Source organism: Thunnus maccoyii, chromosome 18 (genome assembly GCF_910596095.1).
Source record: "Thunnus maccoyii chromosome 18, fThuMac1.1, whole genome shotgun sequence".
NCBI lineage: Eukaryota > Metazoa > Chordata > Actinopteri > Scombriformes > Scombridae > Thunnus > Thunnus maccoyii.
Window position 1 is genome coordinate 10,578,091 of NC_056550.1, and position 21,864 is coordinate 10,599,954.

Sequence of the window (21,864 nt, forward strand, 5' to 3'; positions counted from 1 at the left end):
GGCCCTTTGTGGTGCTCCATTTGCAACACATCCTCATAATTAAAAAAATTATGATAATAAATAAATTAAAAAACAAAACAAAACAAAACGACAGTATAGATCTAAAATTCAGCCGGCAAAAAACGAACTATAGTTATGTTTACACCATCTCGTGGCCATAGTAATGAACTCCAGAACAACCCATAGGAGCGTAATATGCTGCTTTCCAAAACCGTTACAAATCACGGTTAAAAAATAATGATGTTTTCCGGTGTGACAATGCTGTGGTTAAGGTCTGGTTAGGTTTAGGCACAAAAAACACTTGGTTAGGGTTAGGGAAAGATCATAGTTTGAGTTAAAATGATCATTTGAAACGTGGTTTATAGTTCCTTAAAGTTACGCAACCTTTTTCGTCATGGCAACAGTAAACACCATGACATTACAGTTTTTTAAAAAATGTTCCGACTTGCGGTTGGAAACAGGAAGCGAACTGTGGTTTCCTTCAGCAGATTCCACTTTTTGCCATCTAACTATCTAACAATCCAGCCAACCCGCCTCCTCCTAAAAAAGCAAAATCACCTTATCAAGTCATCTTCTGTTGATGTCGTCCGAACTGTGTCACTTCCCTGGGTCATAATTACTACAGCCGCTTGATGGCGTAAACGTAAACTATAGGTTGTTTTTTACGGCCTTAGTTTTAGACCTACACTATTGTTTTTCTTGTGTTCTCCATTCATTCATCTTGAGAGGCTGTCCATCTGGGACCATTAGATCTTTATATGCTGTATGAAGTTCGTCTCATTTGTCAGGGCTTGCCATGACAATTTCCAATGGTTTGTATGTGTGTCCTTCACATAGTTTATGTGTAGTCCTGATTCAACAATAAGAAAGGGATATTATTATCTATAACTTCTGACTCCTGAAACGAGTTAAAAGCTGGACTTGCTGGGGAGTGGTTATTGTTTGATGACTGTGGTCATCTAACCTTTTAAGTATAAAGCTGTCTTCAGTCAGGCCATGCAGAAGCATGATATCTTATATGTGTTGTGCCTTCCTCCTCTCCCCCTAAGGAACAGAGGTTCATTTTGGGATGTGACACATCAAACTGTACATATACATGATTATGTATATATGACTCCCTTCAAATACTATACACAGTATATAGCACCTATATTTATAAATGACTAAATTCTGAGTGATGAATGGGCCAATAAACAGTTTTAGCGTCCATTTTTCCATGAAGAGTTTGATATGACTCACCAGAGAACGCTGGTCATAGGCTGAGGGATCCATAGAGGTGGAGCTTCCACGGCGAGACTCTGCATGACTAATTCCTGCTTCGGAAAACCCCAGTCCAACTTCACCATATCGAGGCGTCCCCTCTCTGTACATGAGCTCATCCCCAAGGATGGACTCAGGTCCCAGAGAGCTCTTAGGAGTGGGCATAGGTGTGGCTGCCGTGCGCATGATTATGGGAGGAGCCATCGAGCCACGAGGGTCAACATGACCGTTGGCTGTCATCATTAGAGAGTACATCTTTAGCTCTATGGAGGAGGAGGAGGAGGAGAATGGGGGGGGCATAATGTTATCATTATCATTATCATTTCCATCATCTTCACCTTTTTACGGTTATTTTGTCATTATTTTTAATTGGTCAGTCAGGAAAGATCAGGAAAAAAACAGCACAATTGAATGTATTCTCTCTCATTTAACCTACCGGTGTCTCTGAGCTGTTCTACCTTCTCGTCCTCCTCAAAGTTGTCCGATTTCTTCTCATCATCTGACTCTGACCGATTAGCATCACCCTACAACACACACATCACTGGAAATGAGTTTCTTTTTGTTGTTGTTTTTCTTTCCCATTTCCCTGAGTTTACCATCATGTAGAAGATTACAAGGATGAATTTTCGGGATCATGGCAAAGAGTGCAAGAACAGTGAAGTGTGCTGCATTTTTGGGGTTTTTTTTTGGCTGGAGGCGCACTGTGCACCTGCAGCACACATGATAACAGGATTGGATGAGGATGAATTGATAATCGATATTATCAGCAGGTGAGGTAGGGACTGGTTATAATCTTTAGAAGCAGTGATCCCTTACATGACCTGACAGTTTGGTAATTGAGAGTCCAGACCTGCAGCCCCTAAATGGCTCTGTTGGGAATTAATTAATAGCAAGACAAGGCCCTTATACAGCACACGGCTATGGATGAGAGAGGCTGTTGAGAATCAGACATTATTCTTTACTCTGCTGTTCTGGCATAAGTGCTACAATTGTAATAAACCTATTTTTCTGTGCAATTGTCAATACTGTGTGCAGAATATATACTGATAGTTCAAGAAACACAGAAGGGATTCATAAAAAGTCTATGAGGTACCCTTTATAGATGAAAGTGATGATAATAGCACAGACAACTAGCGCAAAATATGCAGTGTTGACCTGATCGTAGCTGGTGAGCAGTGGACAGTGCAATATGTTGTGCATCTTGACAGCAGAATTGAAGTGTGCAACTGAATTTCCAGTTTTATTTCTTCTCCAAAATACCAAAAAACCAAAGTCAAAATGGGAGAAACTGAAGGAAATTTTTGTATGGTATGCCACACAAAAATAGAGCCCTATATCTCAAAATACACCTATTTCCAAAAATAAATAATTTAATAAATTAAAGCAAAAACTCTCAGAGCTTTAAATTTGCATATTGAAAAATAATGGTGTGTTTCATTGAACTAAAAGACATTGAATCAAGCAAAAACCAACACGTCATTCTCACCTCAGCCTGGAAGCCCTCAACCAAGATGGCCACTAGCAAATTGAAGAGTACATAGTTGCCAAATGTCATGAGAGCAACAAAGTAGAGAGCCGCCCATGGAGAGGTGGAGGCCATGCCGTTATACAACACCACATTCCAGTCCTCCTGGGTAAGGATCTACGGATTGAATAAAACACAATGACAAAGACAGAGATTTAGGCATAAATACATGAACAGGTGGAAGAGAAGACAGGGATAGAGACAGAAACAGGCAAGGACAGAAGGAATGTGATGGTTAGTCAAAAAGGACCACCCTGGTAGCTGACTGTTTGCTGTGCTTGCCACATAACTGCAGTGTCCCTGGTTCGATTCCAACCAGGGACCTTTGTTGCATGTTGTTCCCATCTCTCTTCTCTTGGTTCCTGTCTGACACTTCTCTGCCCACTATGCAATAAAGGCAAAAAATCTTCAAATGAACAAGAGTTTTGAGTCTTGAATGAAAAAAAGAGTAAGGGCCTATAGGCATAAGATATTGGTAAAAAGAGATGGGATAGGAGTATAATATGGATGCAGATGGGGGAATAGGTAGTAAAGCTAAGAGAGGTTGAAGGGAGGAAAGCACTGAAAGGGAGAGAAAGCGACACAGTTGGAAAGGCGAGGAAAGAAATGGAGTCATATTAGCCCTTACAGCTCTCGTGGGTTCTGTATGCTTTATAAAACCCAGCGCTGAGTTACTTTTATTGCCATCATGCCACAATACTTCAACTTCATACACATGGGATTACTATAAGATGACATGCAAAGTCTATGTAGGTGTGTTCATGTGTGTGTGTGTGTGCTGGCGTGCGCCGGCGTTTAAATCAATGTGAGTGATGAAAGCATTTAAAACTAGGACGGCGTTCATGATGCAGCATGAAAGCTCACTCCATCTCTGCCCACTCGTTAAACCCCGTGGCAGGAAGGCAGTTCACTGTGCTGCCTGTGTGAATGTGTGTATGTACATCCGCCTTAGTGCACGGATTTGTGTGTAACATACTGTAGCTTTTTTTCCCAGAAAACTATAGTGAGTATATTGCGAGCATAACTCCTTCACATGACAGTCATTTCTGGATAAAAATGCTTCTTCAGCATCTCTCTCCTACACACACCAAAGCGTCCTGTGTTCTACCTTTCTGCTGACGCATCCTGTACAGAAAAAGAGGACAATCTATCTGGAGCAATTGAACAATATCTGCACACAGGGAGACCAAGAAATAGAATTGTGAGCGAGAGAGACCGTGGGTGTGCATAAGCAGAATGTCTCCTTTGACAGCATTTGACTAATGAGCAGAACTTGGCAGTTAAGTTTGGCACACATATATACACATAAATACACATACACATAAGCACACTCCAGGCTGAGTTTGACATTTAGATTTGGGATGGCTACGTAGCACACATGGCTTTTTTTCTGGGATAAAAATATACACATACAGTATTAACACTGCCCAGTGTATCTATTATAAGTATATTGTGTGAAGTGTATGATGCTCTAGCTGCTATTTTATCCCACTGCTATACAGTACATCTGATCAAACATCCATGGGTTCAGTCACAGAGCCAGTAAGTTGTTTGAGTTCTGGTTTTGGAGGGAAGCCAGTTATGTATCTGTCTTGCTGCAGAAAAGGTTTTCAGATGATTGCATGACTGGCAGCAAGAAGGGTCTACATACCACAAGTTACGAACCCACGTAAACATTTATTTAGAGCAAATCCTGTCAGATCTATAACTGCAATATTTTTTCTTTATTTTCTTTGACAAGTTGGTGTTCATAGAAGTGTTAAACGTGTTTCAAGAAATAGTCCAGCACATAAGCTCCCACAACTTATTGTTACTTTTTGCTCAAGAAAAAACTAACCTGGAATACAGTGACAATGGCCCAGAGTAGAGAGTCAAAGTTCTTGCGGTCAGGGATAGTGTCTCCATTCTCTGTCTGTAGACTGAATTTACAACCAAACAGATGCATACCCAGTATACTGCAAAAAAGTAAGAAAATGTAGTTATTATCATTTATTTCAATTTTTTGTTTTTATTATCATTTTATGGGTAATAATATTATTAGAACAATGTAATTTTTGCATATGTCATTTCCTGTGACATTGCAAATGTCTGCAGATAGACAGGTTAGGAAGATGTATTTTTATTGTGTGCGTGTGAGTGTGTTTTGAATGTATACCTACCTGAAAGTGAAGATGAAAAGCATCAGCAGCATGCAGAATGTAGCAACGTTGTCCATGGTTTTCATCAGCACTACAAGTTGTCTCCTCAGGGCAGGTAAGAAGCGAACCAGCTTCAGAACCCGGAGTAGACGAAATGTACGCAGGACTGACAACCCACCATCTGCTTGACCAATTATCTCCCACACACTGAGAACCACAGAGTACAGAGTTACCACATCACAGAGTCTGACAGTGTCATTTATCTCCAGTATAATGGAAATAATGCAGTTTATCTGTTTACCTTTACTGTATATCTAAGTATGCATAAATTTAACCTTTCTGACATTCAAAACTGCTTGAATTGCCGTTGTTCAGTATTAGAGTTAAAAACAATGCATATTATATTATTATAATAAGTATTTTATGTATTGATGCCACTGCCATCACACTGCTGGGGGAAAACAGATAAACACACTGAACTATATTGTGTATTCAGCCTAATTCAAACCAAATTTGATTACACTGACAGAATTTATGACATAAAAAACGTAAACATTACAATATGTTTTGAAGATATCCAGTTTGAGTGAATCTGGAATCATTGTGAAGGTAATTCCCCCTGTAACACAACATTTCAAAAAGGTCCCCTGATCTGATAGGAGCTCTATCAAACTAAATGACAGCCACGCAGCAAACCTTCATTCCCAACAGGCTCAGGAATCTGCTGCGGCAGCAAGCCGAGCTGCAACCCTGTGATCTATCATGAGTCTGTCAGTCTTAACTATTGTAAAGATGGATGCTGCAGCAGTGAACCCGACACTGGAAACCTAATGACTGACAAGCTGGGAAAGAAATAAGAGCAGGGGGGGTGGCTCTAAATCCAAGTTTAGCTGTAGTTTAGTTGTGAAATATATGTTGATTGGAGCCATGGCTTTAGTGTCTATGTATTTTTGCATTTAAGTTTAATTGTGCTATATATTATTCTGAGCAGGTAAACTGTATGATGAGGATAAAGATCAGGCTGATGACTACCTGATGATAACGATGATGCTGTCAAAGATGTTGTATGGGTTCCTGATGTATCCAAACAAGCCGAAAGCCAGCAGCATGAAGCCCATCTCCAAGACAAACATACTGGTGAAAACGATGTTACTGATTTCCAACACATCAGTCAGTTCCTCTGGCTGGAAGGAGAGAAGAGAGAGAGAGAGAAAGCCAGAGAGAAGGAAGGAGGGGGGCGAGAGAGAGATGGGGAGATAAAGAAAGAGATAGAGAAAAGTAGAGAGAGGACAGTGATGAATTTGACGAAAGCAAAAAGCAAGCATGGTAGAACAAAAAGAATGAAGGAGTTAGTTCATATCTCCACTCTATTACCTTAAAGCTGTAAAACCCTTTTGGTCTTTGTGCCCTGAACTGAGACATGATCAATCAAGTCAAGAGTCCCAGTCAGGCTCTATCCATCAAATGGGACCAACAGCACTGCTGATCTACTCCACTTACCTCACAGTAAAGTCAGTGATCCAGCAAATATTTATCTGAGGCCCTCTCATAAAGCATGTAGTCATGTTATTTATGGAAAATGCAGCAATTTTGTGCTCTGGTAAACGCATTATAGGGCTGCATACTCAACTTTTCTTTTTAAAAATGGTTTAGCAAGAGGAGAATCAGAGACCAAAATGCGGGGTAGGTATCTTCCTGCCTCAGATTTCCAAACACATCACACTCAACATCCATCCAATACAACATGAAGCATTAATTTACTGAGGCTCCAAATGAATTATAACATCCCTTTCTTGAAAGAGAACTTGCTATTTCAGGCGTCTCACTGTGGTACACCTGGGTTCAAATGTTGTGCTTCTCAACTGCCCCATCAAATCAAGCCGTCTGTGTTTGCAAAAGTCCATTGACCCAGTGTTCGTCATAAGCTGCAAAGAAATGCACAGTTAAATTTATGCAAAACCATTATTCTGATTAATTTATCAGTGTGTGGACATTTGTCAATTGTCCATCATGCAATATCTTATATTTCATATTTTATTACTCTCTTATACAGTATCACGATTCCTTGGTGACACATGATGAATTATAATGATTTCCTTTCAAACCCATAAATTATTACACTATATAGTATGCAGCATATTTTATAAAGCCCTTTAGCCTGTGATCCACAGTTTTAATCTCCTGTCACATGAGGCAGACTCATTAAAACTAATTGTGATTCTTCTCATCTGGGGATCAATAAGCCTCAGGCCCAAAGCTTATTTTGTGGCATGGCCCATGGTGTATAAAAGCAGGTAGACTATATTCTGGACTAATAACAAGATTAATATATAAAATCTCAGGCATCTTGCTACAACCACAGATAGGGGTTAACCTTTGTCCTTTGTTATTCTACTCTGCAGCATCAGCATCCTGCAGGAATGTCCAGTGTTGCCTTTATGTTTGCTGTTGTTGGAAATTATATAATGAGTCATGCATATAAAATATGTAATCTGAAGATGGAATTAAGGAGATGAATGAGGATTTCTCTTTTATAATCAGCACATTATATGAAAAGCCTAAATGAAAATAAAATCATCCACATTCATGGTGATGATTTCAGGAGGCATATGTTTCCCAAAATGAATGCTGTGTTCACTTGTGTTCAAAAATATCAAATTCAGGTACACAACTCGAGCCACTGATGCATCTGCTGGGTTTGATCATGGTCACAGATAGAGGGCACCATACTACACAGCACTGACCGCCCTCCTCACCTCACCTCCTCCCACTCCAGACACACACACACACACACACACACACACACACACACACACACACACAGAAACGCAGAGCCTCCTGTGATGCACACTATAAACGTTTTATAGACCCCATTCAAGTATAGAAGGTATAGAATGTATAAAAGATACATTTTGAGTGGAGAGGTCACTTCAAAGGTCCTGAATCTCACTGCATGGCCAACTGATATAGCACACAGCTTTTTGTATCTCTTTTAGTTTTACAGATATTTGATCATTTGTTGTTACAATAACAAAATTCATGACCATGATTTACTGTATTGATGAGTTTTCCATTTCTACAATGTGATTACTAAAACAGACATCCTTACACACACACATTTACACAAACACACTGTTTGCCTTAGTGAGCAGACATTCCGTGTGTATCTAGGTCAATATCAGGCCAATCCACTGATCAATTACATCACTAGTTTAATGGTAGTTGAAAAGATGACTTTACTAAATCTAGTATAACCTACAGTGCAGCACAGGGTTGTATAATCGAAAGCATGCAGCATCTCAACCTTTTTGTATGTTAACTATTTTCGGCTGATGAGCTATTAAGCTAATTGGGACAGTCGTGATGCTTGAAAACCAAAACAGAATTGCCTGTGCAAAAATAAAAAGGACACGGGAGTAATGTCAGGGGACTCGAGTGCGACTTGTGCTGTCCTGCATGGTGAGGAAAACAATGCCATATTTTTAAAAAAAAAAGAGCTGGACAGGATGGAGCTGTTTGTTCAAACTGTCTTTCATTGACCAGCCAGCACATAAAAGCTTTAAAGCACCACAGCAAAGCTCTGAGAGAACTCTTAACAAGCTATTCTATCTTAAGCACCCAGTACCAGACACACATACATTGTAATATTTAACAGTGGACTATAGTGGCATTTTTATTACCTTTGTGCTGAACTGTCTTCACACCAGAGAAATCAAAGAGCATATCGCGGACGTGCAGGGCAATAATTTCTTATACGATTCTACAAAGCATTTTTAATCCCTGCTAGAATTACAAATTTATGTTTATATACTACTTCATAGCCTGTTAAGACGGGAGAGTCCAGAGTGGCTGACATGATAGGTGAAGGTATAGAGCACTAAAAAATTTAATAAGATGATGATATGTTCTGCTCTGGTTTTTGATGTTAAAAAGTAACAAGAGTTTAGGAGCTGGTGTAGTTTAAGGGTTTCTGGTGCCAACGAGAAAAATATGGGTGGGGAAAATGAAACACTTCTCCCTACAATAATTATATTTCACCGAGGTGCCCTTGAGTTGTAATCCCGTGATGCACTTTATTTTATAGTAGCGGTTTAAGATTTCCATGGTCATTAGTGAGTAAGTGGTTTCAAAACTAAGAGGAGGCTCTTAACCGTGTCGATATATTTTATGTAATCTACCACGGTCCCTGATGTGCATTCTGAACAATTGCTTTAGACGTTGCTTTCCACTACCATCATAACATTTGACAGAGCAGTGATCAATCAAAATTAAATACTGTCTCAGTTTCCTGAAGAAGACATTTTCCGTGTTTGGGTAGAGAAATATAACTTTACATATGACCTTGCCCTTAAGAATATGAGGAACAAAACCGCAACAGACATAGAGATACACGCACACACACACACACACAGTTTCTTTGGCAAAGCAGGATAGAGGAATAACCTTGATAATTAAGCAAGGCACTAACATAAAAAAACCAATCACATACTTTAATAATGTGGTTAGCAGCATATTCAGCATCGAATATACAGTGTATTTTAGATTAAGAAGGCACATCAACACACCAGGAAATAGCATTTAGTGTGATATTCCATTTTGAACCTCACAAAACATCAAAATTGATCAACAATGCCTCAATATCTTTCCTCAGATATTTGTTTAACACTTATTTAAGTATGTGTGTGAAAGTTTGTCTGTTTTTGCTTCTTTTTTTAAAGGCAATTGATCACGTCCTTACAGTACCTATTGTGTCTTTTAATTGAACATCATACAAAGTTACCTTAGAGATTACCTTTATTGTGCATTTCTTTGTATTTGTGGTTGTTCTTTTTAATACACAAACTTCAAAAAAAGGTTATGTTCAGCCTGTAAGCAAATTGATTTATTTCTCAAATGTGATCTTAAAGATTTACCATCCGCACTGTTATTTGTTAGTGATCAGATAAGATTTGAGTCAGTCATTGTTAAGCTATCTACATGTTTTTTCTCATGTTCACGTGCAAGTTTTCCAAGAGTTTTCCAGTGTGGTAACAACACAGTAAAAAGAAGCCTAGCTGAAGAATGTGTAATGGCGCTCTTCAGAACTCAGAACAATTTAGAATCTGATTGGGGCGGCCAGACAATGTGGTTTAAATCAATTTGAACAAATCAGTTCAGGTATGGGCTTCTGCTTCCATGCAGATGTGATAATAGCAATCCATTATCATTATCTGTTATCATCTCCCTCTGTCTCTCAATATTTCTCTCCGTTTTTCTCTCTTCCTGTCTGTCTGTCTCTCTCCACACACATACACACACACACACACACACAGAGTCTACTCTATGCCTCCTACATGCATACACCTCTTCACACACACACATACACTCATAGTCTCATAAAGTTTGGCTAGGTGTCACACAAGGGGGATGATGAGTACTAAAAGGGGGGAGGAACTCTTACATAACACTTCAGTCTGTGTACGTGTATGTGTTATTGGCCCAATAAGGCCATGGCTCTCTCAGTCACTCTAATGTTTATACCACAAAGACAGAATTACACACACACACACACACACGCACATATCCTCTGGAGAGAGAATTAGAGGAGTGGGAGGCAGACAGAGAGAGGAAAGGAGGGGATGGACGGTGTGTGTGCGCATGCGAAAGAATCTTATCTTTGAGTATTCATCCGTTTCTGGGAGGAAATGTAAAGGTTGTGCACGTGGGTCTGCAGATGTAATATACTTACTTGGGTGTAAAACCGAATGCGCCTGTGCAACCACACAAATGTGTCACACATCACTGTCTGTCTCGTGGTGGAGCGCGGGAAGAGGGAGTGGTATTAATAGGCCGATACTTCCCAGATGTTGGCCACACAGGGTAAACTAGAAACATAATCCTGGGGGGTGTGTAACAGTGTCTGGATGTGTATTTATGTGTGAGAAAGAGGAAAAGGAATGGTTGCTGCTCCCACACTCCTTCCCACCTCCTCCTCCACTTTGCACTAATTTACTCTTCTTCAGACAGATAAATCAAATTTTCACACACAAATACCTTGTCTGACAGCTAACAGCCCTCATGAAACTACTTGTCCAGAGTTATTCATAGCCCGCTAAGTTTTGAACCAATGATCTTAACTGTTCAAGTCACCCTATGTTGCACATATACCCAAAATCTACAGAAAGACTCTCCTCCCTCTTACCTGCTCGTGGTACTCTATCCCCATGCTGAGAGTATTGACAAGGATTGCGATCATGATCCCTCGGTTGAAGTATTTACTCTCCACAATCCTCTTCAGTTTTTCCCTGAAGCCTATCCAGGCCCGAACCACTCCGTTCTTATACTCCACGACCCCCCGCCGTCTGCTCCGACCTCGCCCACCTCTCAGATCTCCTGCCTGGAGGGAAGACAGGGGAGACATTAGAAGTGCGGCAACAAAGGTGAAAACACAGGATTGGACCGTTCTAACTGTAGTTTCGGTTTCAACTTTAAATAACCTATATAACTATAAATTCCCTATATGTCACTTTTTGTTTTCACCAAAGTCACTAAACTTTTCAACTGTTCATTTTTTTTGGTCATCATCACCACCATCATATCATTAATGTCAAATGACCCCTACCGCAACCTTTATCATCACTGTTTCCCATCACCGTGAGAGCACCCTATTCATTCTGACCTGGGGGAAGTCGTGCAGTCCGTCAGCCTCTCCTCTGCCGCCCTCCAGGTCTCCCAGTTCCAGCTCTAAAGTCTCCAGGCTGCGGGCACACAGAGGGCAACTGAGCAGTTCCAAGAGCAGAGGGCTGGGCACCATGCCTGCCAGCTGGAACAGCAGCCTCTGGCGACCTGAAGGGGAAATGGTTGGAGATGGTCAGACATTGCAAAAGGGTTGTTCCCTAGCTGTAGCTGACCTCATGTGCTGCTGTTGTCTCTTTGGCTTTACTCTGCGGAACAAACATGTTGAAATTTTTGTCATGAGCTTTTCACCTGTTGCACAGTTGTGTCATTGACAGAAGGTGAATGTAAGTCTTGCTTTGCGATAAAAATCAGTGCACAGCCAGATATAAGCCAATGATGCATAATTTCAGCTCTCTGGGAGACAACAGTTTCATTTCTTTATGGTAATTGTACTAATTTCTATTTAAATATTTCTTTACTAATAATAGTGAATTAAAGATAAACAATATCTAAGAATAGTCACATAGTCATAGTGAGATCAGGGTGTATGTACTTACAGCTTAGCTTTATATCAAAGTTGTGCCAATAAATAGGGTAAGACACCGTGTTTGTGTGAGGAAATAAGAAAATAGGAAAAACACAACAACAGAGACAGACAGAGACAGTGCAAATGTTATAATGTTAAGGCTGGAAAAATATAATGTGCGTGAAATGTTATACACAGGGCTGAAGGGATGTCCTTTCAGTAGAGAACCAAAACAAGCTGGTTTTGTGCAGCGAGCTCGCCCACATCCACATCCAGGCCGACTCCTCTCACCCCGTGTTCTCTGACTACAGCCTCTTAAAATCACTCAGCCTCTTAAAATCAATGGAGGAACTGCAAAGCTGAAAACTAACAGAAGCAAAACATGACTCCTGGAAACATCAGCTCTTCAAAAGCAGCTTTAACAGCACATTATGTTGTTTACAACGCTATCTAATACCTCGAGCTATAAAAAGGCTTGTGAGAGTTGTCGCCATATTTCATTGTCTTTTATAGTCTCTTGAATGTTGTCGCTACAAAAACATTTCCATGTCTGTTTATCTATGTGTTTTGACTCCCCACTCTTGACAGATTGCTTGCATTCTCACAAATTCCAACTCCACATTACTTTTTTATTGCATTAGGTTAGATTAGATTATATTTACAGTTAAATTAGATTTGAGTGCAACAGACATGAAAATCTTCCCAAGAACATTGGTGGTCTTGCAGTATAAAGGCGCTATTCAACAAAAAAAAAAAAAAAAAAACAGGATTCAAACTCTAATCCCATTATGTTACAAGATGCAACTGAGATTAAGTCATCTGACAAAGATAAAAGCAAATATTTGGATACTTGTGACTGTATCAAAAAATGAAATATCCAGAAATGCCTGAGTGGAGACTACATTTTTTTCGCAATTTAAAACACATTTACACATTTAGATTTTACTTCCAGTCAACCACAAACCATTAAATTACCATCAATTTAAGTCAATTTAAAATTACTGGATGTCTGATCTTCAACACACAGCAGAAGGAGAGGATTCAGATTGACTGAATGCATATCAGAGGTGTATTGACACATTGAACACATCAGTGGTTTTTTTGTTGTTTTTTTTTTCTTTTTCAGCTCTTTCCCTAATCACTGTCTTTACAGCTTGTTTCTTTATTTATCACGTGTCACACAGTAACTTTTCACTCCAGCAAGGAACTAATTCATGTGTGGTTAATTATGTTTCAGGGTGTCAGCAGCCAGCAGTGTGTGAGTGAGCATGTGTATTTGAGTGCGGTGTGCGTGTGTCAGTTGTTTGCAGTCTTAAACCAATAGGACAGAACAGACAAGTCTATCATACTGCCGCTGCTTTTTTGTTTTCCTTCGCAAACCGACACAGCTTTATATTGTCTCCTCTCTGTTTGTGCTCTGTCCTTTTCTCTCTCTCTGCCACATGCCGTCCACCTGGCTAACCCTCTTTTTTTCCTCTTCCTCCACTCTTCTCTCTCTATTGATCTAATTTAGTTTTCTCTCTTTGTCTCCCTCCCCTATCCTCCCCCTTTGGATCTGAATCTTTCATACTTTATTCCTCTCCTCTTGACCCCATCTGTTTCTTCTCTCATCTTCCACATTTTAAAAAAAAAGAAAATACCACCCTTTGCATACTATGTTGATTTTCACAATCCTCCCCTTTATCCACCTCTCTGCATGGATAACGATAACACTTGAGACATGGATTTTCTGTCAGAACTCTCTAAGTGCTGCTTGACGCACGGGCAGCAGACGTTGCCAGAGGCTACCTCAGGTCAAACTTGGGAGGAGGACAGAGGTGCATGCAAAAATAAAGAGCGAGAAATGAAGACGAAAACAGGAGAAAAAAGTGAGTGTGATGACGAAAATGCAAAGGAGCCCAAGGGAAATCCACAGCATCGAGTACAGAATGTGAAAGGGAATTAAAGGAGAGTGGAACGCAAAAAGAAGAAGTACAAGAAAAGCCAGGCAAAACATTTTTCTGATGTGTCTTTTGGTGGAAATTCCGAAAATTATTGTTCCACTAAGAGGATTAACAGGATTATTTTTTATGGCTTGTTTGGTTTGAGTGATATATAGCTCAGGCTCATCACATTTGGTCAAGGTGGTTGCTTACTTAAGCTAACTCAGGCTCCACTCAGTAGCATACATTGTGATATATATGTATAAAAATCTCAATAGTGTACATGTCTGTGTGTCCTCTTACTGTGCTGTCCCATGAGCTGGTAGAGCTTGTTCAGTGTCTCTGTGTGTTCGGATGTTGGGTGGTTTGGTGGATGCTGCTCTGGACTGTGCCCGCACTGTTGGGAGTGGGGGGGTGGCGTCTTACTGCTGTAGCTGCACACAAACGACGGCAGAATGGTCGGATAGTTCATCCCCCCATTCAGTCTCCCGAGCAATGCCCCCATGCCCTGGTTAACGACTGAAGGATTGCCGCCACTGCTATTTCCATTTGTACTCCCTCTCCTCACAGGGAGTGACTTCATTTCCAGCTCCACCACTCCTCCGACACTTCCTTCTCCGTCCGTGTGCTCAGTGGTCGCCACGCTCGTGGTGTGCTGCCCCCCGTTGCTGAGGCGACAGTGCTGGTGTTGATGGTGCTGCAAAAGGTTATGGATTGGTCTCAACCACAATGCGCTACCTGGGCCTGAGCCTCCACAGCCCCTGCTGGAGCCGTGACCATGTCCATTACCCCCACCGTTACTGCCTCCGCCGCTGCCATTAGGATTCACCTTTTTACGCCGTTTGCTGGTCAAAGGACAAGAGACATGATTAATAATAAATAACTGAGCATGGATAGAGGAGATATTATTTCCAGGTTTATATGAAGTTGTAACATTATTCATATCTGTGTGTGTGTGTGTGTGTGTATGTATGTTTGTGTCTGAATACATCTCTAGGGATGTGGTTCTCAACAATTTTGGAGGGCATGCACACTGAGATACAAAATTACCAAAGACGGGTAAATTATTAATGCTCATAACAAAACACTTTTTTTTGCCCCATATGAATCATAAAGTGTGGTGAATAGACACAAGAGGACCAGCAAAGACTAGGAATAACTTGGCAAAGCCATGATTGATTTAACCTGGGGAAAAAGTATATGATTATAATTTCTATAAAAGGAACTTTTCCTGATATTTTGACAGTAATCCTCATAATATCACAGGAAATCTTCAAGTATGTGTAAACTCAGTCTAGAACTCAGTCTAGCTCAGTGGTTCTCAAACTGGCATCTGCGACCCATAGCTAGGGGGTCCACAAAATAATTTTCTCATAAAATTGTGCTGTATCATTAAAAAGTGCATATCTGCAGATGGGGACCATTTGCACCAAGCTATGCAATAAAACAAACATATTGTGTCCATTACTCCCATGTTAGCTTTGGGCCAATAGCAACTCTGATATGATTGTGACACATCATGTCAATCTGTCATGAATCACTCATTTCACTCAGGGCACAAAAAAACTGTTCAAGCTGCTGCTTAGCTCGGCTTATTAGCCAGCTAGCTAGCTGGCAAGCATGGAGAAATATTTGAGTCAGTTCACATCATCAAGTGACACTAAGCCCAAACTAGCTAAACTGAAAAAAATATGACAAAAGTTATAGTGAGTTTGGTTTCATTGAGAACAGCAATGGAAGACCAAAATGTGTTATGTGTCTTCAGGTGCCAGCGAATGAAACCATGAAGCCAGCCAAGTTAACGCGACATCTGATTACAAAGCACCCTGTCAAAGAGCGAGGAATACACCCGCCAGAAAACATGGATGGTGAACCTGGCCTAAACTTCACAGAAAGCACAGAAGGCTTCTTATTTGATGGCTCAATGGATTGCTAAAGTAAGAAGCCACACATAATTCAAGAGGAACTCATACTTCCAGCAGCAGTTGAAATGTGTGAAGTTATGCTTGGGACAGAAGCAGCTAATATACTAAAAGTTGTACCTCTCTCAAATGACACCATGAGGAGGAGAACTGAAGAACTCTCAGCTGACATTCAGTCACAGCTACTGGATAGATTGTGTTCCTCTGAGCAATTTTCTATTCAGTTGGACTAATCAACACACATTGCCAGTGCAGCTCATTTGATCATTTTGGTTCACTATCCATGGGAAGGGAACATTTTAGAGGACTTCTGCAAGGAGGTGACTGGGAGGACAACAAGTGAGGAAATATTCACACTCCTGGATGCTTTTATGACTGAAGCGGGACTGAGCTGGGAAAAATGAGTAGCCATTTGTACGGATAGTGCAGCAGTCATGACATGCTAAAAGAGTGGGGTTATTGTGCGGGTAAAGACTGTCAACCCGAAGGCTATGGCTGCACACTGTCTGCTGCATCGGCAGGCACTCGCATCCAAAAGCATGGAACCAGACCTTCACTCTGTTTTGAACACAGTTGTGACTGCAGTTAATTTTGTGAAGTCAAGGGCACTACAGTCACGTTTGTTTGGACAACTTTGTAGGGAGATAGATGCTGAGCATGGCGCACTGCTATATCACTCTGAAGTGCGGTGGCTCTCTCGTGGCAAAGTTTTGCAACAGGTGTTTGAGCTACGCAGTGAGATGTCAGAGTTTATGAGAGAGGACAAAAACCAGACATTGTTTTTCTGCCAAATTGGCCTATCTTGCTGATGTATTTAACTTGCTCAACAGTCTCAACCTCTCTGTCTGAGGGGGGCTATGCATCTATCCTGGAAGTCAGCGACAAAATCACAGCCTCCATGAAGGAAACAGAGCTATGGAGGAGAATACAAGACGGAGTAACAACAGACTGATTGACTTTCTCCACACAAACAACCTGTCTGTGGCTATATCGAGAGAGGTAGCCACCTGTCACCACACTGCACTGAGCAAGCAAAGCTCATACTTCTCCAATGTGAACACCGATGCCTGGGACTGAGTGCGGGATTTCTTTGCCCCAGCTGCAACAACAAGTGGCCTTACAAGCAAAAGGGCTTGTTTGCATGTGGAATGATCTTAGAGTCAGTCTGCAATTCATCACTCCAAGAATGGAGACACTGTGTAGTGTGAGACAGGCTAACCCATCTCATTAATTTAGTTGAGCTCATCAAGTGAGTTATCATGAATTGTGTGACCTAAGAATGTGATGTAGCCTAATACAAATATTCCAGTCAGAATTTTCTGAAGTAATAGATCTAATTACTATGATGTGTTCTATGACACAGTTATGATAACTTTTGTGATGATTTGTTCAGAGCTTTCTGCCAATGATTTGAATAAGGAGCAATAAGTTAATTATTTTAAAGTTGAAGCACTTACTGAAAGTCAGCTTTAGACTGCTCATATTAAATGTCTGGGTTTATTAGGACAAAACCAGTCTTGCTACTGTTCATTTTCTGAAAGCTTTTAAGATTAATTACTTAAAAAGTATAAATGCTGTCAAGTTGAGTCCAATAATAATAAAATGAACCTCTGTTTAAAAGTATGTAAGTGGTATTAACATGATTCAAACCGAAATGTGTTTCTGTTTATCACTATGAAACAGGTCTAAAGTATCTAGGTTGAAAAGTTTTAGAATACAAATAGTTTGAATGGCATCTAAGAGTATAAAATTGGTAGTAAACATATACTTAATTGGTGAGACGATTATGAGTATGTCCTTGAAAAATTTTCTCCCCTGTAAGGGGTCCCTGGACCCCAAAAATTTGAGAACCTCTGGTCTAGTTAACCTCTGCAGCAGCAGAGGTAAATTTTGTACTGTCTCTCACATAAAAAAGTGTTTTGGTACCTTCTATAGTGCATGTCTTACCTTGGATTATTACTGGATAATGGTGCAAATTGGTGAGTCTATAGAGAACTCCAAACTCGATACCATTTGTCCATTTGTAATTGAAAGCTGTCTTGTCCAAGCTGTTCTTGGGCATGAACAACAAACTGTAGCACCAAACAACAAACAGCCGATATCTAACCTGTGCCATCCGGAGTATATCCTCTGCAGTCTGCGTGTGAATTTGCGATAAAGGTGACTGATGTAGCGTAGCATCTCCTCGTAGCATGAGCCCGGTTCACTGTAACTGGCGAGCGTGGAATCATTGGACATGTAGCGAGCACGTTGCTCCCTCATCAGAGCGTTCTCCCTTTGCTTAGTCTCAGAGAACTGGGTGGCGATGACCACCAGGCACAAGTTGATCATGAAGAAAGAGCCCACCTGGTTGAGAAAGTAAAGAGCAGCTATAGAGCAGGGCTAATAATGTGATAAATCAGCAGTAATGCAGTTTTGTTAACTGTCATCCCACATGCGTACTCCTTAATAGTGCTGTTACAGCTGCAAGAAATCTTTCACCTTGCTGTTGAAATAGAAAATTAACACTGTGGCTACATCATCAATATTTTATTTAAGGCACAACTGACTGCTGACTTTATCCTTCTTTAAGGTGTTAAAAGTGTAAAACACTGTGTCAACAAGAAACATTATTATAGCTTATATATTATTAAGGTGAAGACTGTTTGGCTAGATCATCGGATGATAAAACAGACTTTGCTTGTGTCATTACTTGGAAATTATGAAATTAAATCAAGGTCTACTCAACATGTTATTACTGTTTATTATTAAAAAAAAGGGATAAGAAATTAGATGAGCACATTTTGTTTTTCTTTAACTACCTTCTCTCTACCCTACCCCATTTTTCTCCCTCTCTTCTCTGAATGCATAATAAGCACTTTCACATCAAACAGCAGGCTCATAGAGCATTGCAAAATATAGCCTAAAATCTGTATCTTTGAAAACCTCCAAAACAGCATGATAAGAGCAAAATTACACACAATAAAAACTCTATGAGGTTCAACAGAAGGGAGTTATGCTCGAAGCAGAGTTTAGTGGTTAACTTTAGAAAGGTTATTCTGGGTTTTACAAAGCAGAACTGAAAAACAAGTACACAAAAATATCTTTCAGGCACGAAATATTATACATATGAATATTTGTTGAGCTTTCAAACCACAGTACTGCAGACGGTGTGGAGCTGTAGAAAAGGGAGCACTGTTAAAGAAACGTGTATTTCAGTCAGTTCAGACTGGTTCTGTCTCTAAATTCAGTCTGCTTTCAATCGATTCGGTTATGATTTTATTTATTTCTCTCTAAATCAGAGTATGTAATACAATGTGTTATGTTAAGCAAGTGATTGCTTTCTCTGTTCTATAGCTACACACTCAAATTTAAGGTAAGGTTGTTAACTAAAACACAAATAAAGACAAGCGGGTACTTACAATAATGAGCAGTATAAAATATATAAAATTGTAGAAGGAGTGAGCATCCATGACATAGTACATGATATCTACCCATCCTTCCAGTGTGATGACCTGGTGGAAGAGACAAAGAGAGAGAGATAGAGATAGAGATGCATTATAATGAACAGGAAAGGAGAAAAAACATTCCCTCTGAGGTCTGCCCATTGCTTTTTCTTGAAAAAAAACGTGACACACACACCCACACGCACTAAACTCTGCACAAAGAGACACACTCAAAGTGCACAGCAGTCAGATGCAGTACGTTTCCAATTCTGTGCTTCAGTGCCTTTTTCCTCAGAAGAATGCCTGTGGTGTTCCTCGAACCTCTTTTGCATGTGTGTGTGCATGTCGGGGGACTGACACAGCTCTTTCATGTAGCCACTATGCTAATGAGCAGTTGAGATGCTGAGACCTGAAAGCTGTGGCTCGGCTCAGCCAAGCCGATAATACACTCACACCACAACATTTACACCTCTGCTAGCATAACACATTACAGCATAAACTGCCAGAGCACACGCACACAATACCATGAGTAAACAAATACCAAGAGGCACTGGCATGCATGCATACCTGTGTATGCACAAAGAATGATATATGCATATATGCATTCTAGTCATAAGTGCATATTATGCATACACACACCCATGATCCCTGAGGCAACTAATCCGCTCTCTACTGAAATGCTCTCCTTGCAGTAGATTAACAAATGAGCCAGAAATTCTCATCTCGGAGCTAAAATACACCTCACAGTCATGGAACTTTTTATTGTATAGAAACTATAGACTATACACAAACATGCAATCCAACTAAAAATATACTTTGTCAACCAAACTGATAATCTGGCAGTTAATATTACATCTTGGAGACCAGAAAACCAACCACCACCTAGCAAGTCTAGTCATCTAGCAATTTTCTAACAGGCCTCTAAAATCTTTATTTTCTTCACTATATGAGTCCAGTAAATATCAAAACTGTAAAAATCACATTGAAATTCATAATTTCAGATTTGATCCATCTATTGTATTGAACTCTGTAAATAACCTAATAAACAACAAAAACCATAAAAAAAACAGCAGTGCCTAACAGATGAGATTTTATACTATGCTTTTAACAACGTCCCCTGTGTCAACTGCATTCCGCATTGCGACAAATATATGAATTATAATAACAGAATAAACAAACACAAAATGCACACTACAACACTTTTTAATCCAAAAGCAATCCGGTGCAATTTTATCACGGATAAAATGTTGCGCAAAGCCCATTAAGGTGTAAACAGTAAAATAATCAAGGCACTGTTGTAAAATCGGTACACAATAGACAATACACACCTGAACAGACTCATACATTTCATCAGGAATTTTGGTGAACACCAGCAGCAAAGTATGTGCCCTCAAAGGAAGGACATTTTATCAAGGATCATCTACTTTTAAGAACACGTGGCTGTAAATCTTGATGTCATATCACGCTGTGTTGTAAATGTCAATATGCCTGAACATGAAAGAGGGGATTCTCAGCTGACATTAAGAGGCGATAACCTGAACAAATCACTCATTGACCCTCTCCAACCCCACCGTCTGCTGCTGTCTGTCCTGACCCATCTCCAAGATCAGAGCTAGCACAGCACCCTGTCCTGTAATTCATGCTAATAACATGCATGTGGAGCAGAGAACACGTTCTCAGCTGTCCTTTGTGAATGACTTAGCCAACACATTGTTCTTGAATCCTAATCGACAGTCTGGCAGGACAGGTCTGTGTGTACAGGATCAGTAGTCATTAACCTGTAGGTTGATAAAACACTAGCATGATAACCCTGATAGCCTTTACACGTAATCGTCCTTTATCTTTCCTCTCTTACCTTTTCATCTGTCATTCCTTCTACTTTCTCACTTTTTCCACTTATTTTCATCTGTGTTTTTATTATTCCATCACGCTCAGCTCTGCTTTTCTCTTGCTGTCTTGACAGAGATCTGTCCATTAACTGGTTATTAAACTATGGGTCAGAACTGCGTTTGAGTGACAGCCTACATCGTCCCGTAAAATCAACTGTTATCACATGTAAACTGAATTATAGAACAAGTCATGCAGTAAAAAGGCAAGTTAACAAAAAAAACAAAAGATCAGAAAGCTTAGGAAACCTCTGTTGCCTGCCTTCTCTACATTCTTTGCTGGGCTTAAATAAATGAACCCAACCCTAAACAAACCTGACCAAAAGTTTCGTCTTACAGCTGGATACATTTCTAATTACCAAAATTGAAAATACTTCTCAAATCAACAAAGGAATCAACAAGGGAAGCTTTCATGGTGTATTTGGTGTATTGCCCAACCCTAAAGTGGTTGGGATCCAATTAGGCCACAGGCTTGGTTGTGGTGGGTTCCCAACATGAAAAGTTAACAGCTTGTTGTACATTGCTGGAGTCCCAGGGTAACCCTGAATTAACTCAGTTTGGAGCCATAGGCTGAAATGTTTTCAAAACCCTGCACTGAAATGT

The 21,864-nt window shown here is 40.2% G+C and overlaps 1 protein-coding gene across 15 annotated transcripts in view; it reads right to left on the reverse strand.

Moving 5' to 3' along the window:
• The window catches only part of cacna1ha (calcium channel, voltage-dependent, T type, alpha 1H subunit a), a 166,335-nt gene that overhangs the window by 24,467 nt on the left and 120,004 nt on the right, over positions 1-21,864 (reverse strand). For 14 of the 15 annotated variants that reach the window (XM_042392593.1, XM_042392589.1, XM_042392585.1 and 11 more), the window contains 11 exons: positions 19,352-19,444; positions 18,058-18,296; positions 14,332-14,873; positions 11,582-11,748; positions 11,105-11,299; positions 5,956-6,107; positions 4,945-5,130; positions 4,623-4,740; positions 2,747-2,902; positions 1,697-1,784; positions 1,240-1,523 (listed from right to left, as the gene is read on the reverse strand). In XM_042392593.1, coding sequence (XP_042248527.1) covers positions 1,240-1,523; positions 1,697-1,784; positions 2,747-2,902; positions 4,623-4,740; positions 4,945-5,130; positions 5,956-6,107; positions 11,105-11,299; positions 11,582-11,748; positions 14,332-14,873; positions 18,058-18,296; positions 19,352-19,444 — 2,220 coding nt within the window. Of the gene's footprint in view, positions 1-1,239; positions 1,524-1,696; positions 1,785-2,746; positions 2,903-4,622; positions 4,741-4,944; positions 5,131-5,955; positions 6,108-11,104; positions 11,300-11,581; positions 11,749-14,331; positions 14,874-18,057; positions 18,297-19,351; positions 19,445-21,230; positions 21,261-21,864 lie in introns of those variants that run through there. The other variant, XM_042392598.1, reaches the window with a different exon arrangement.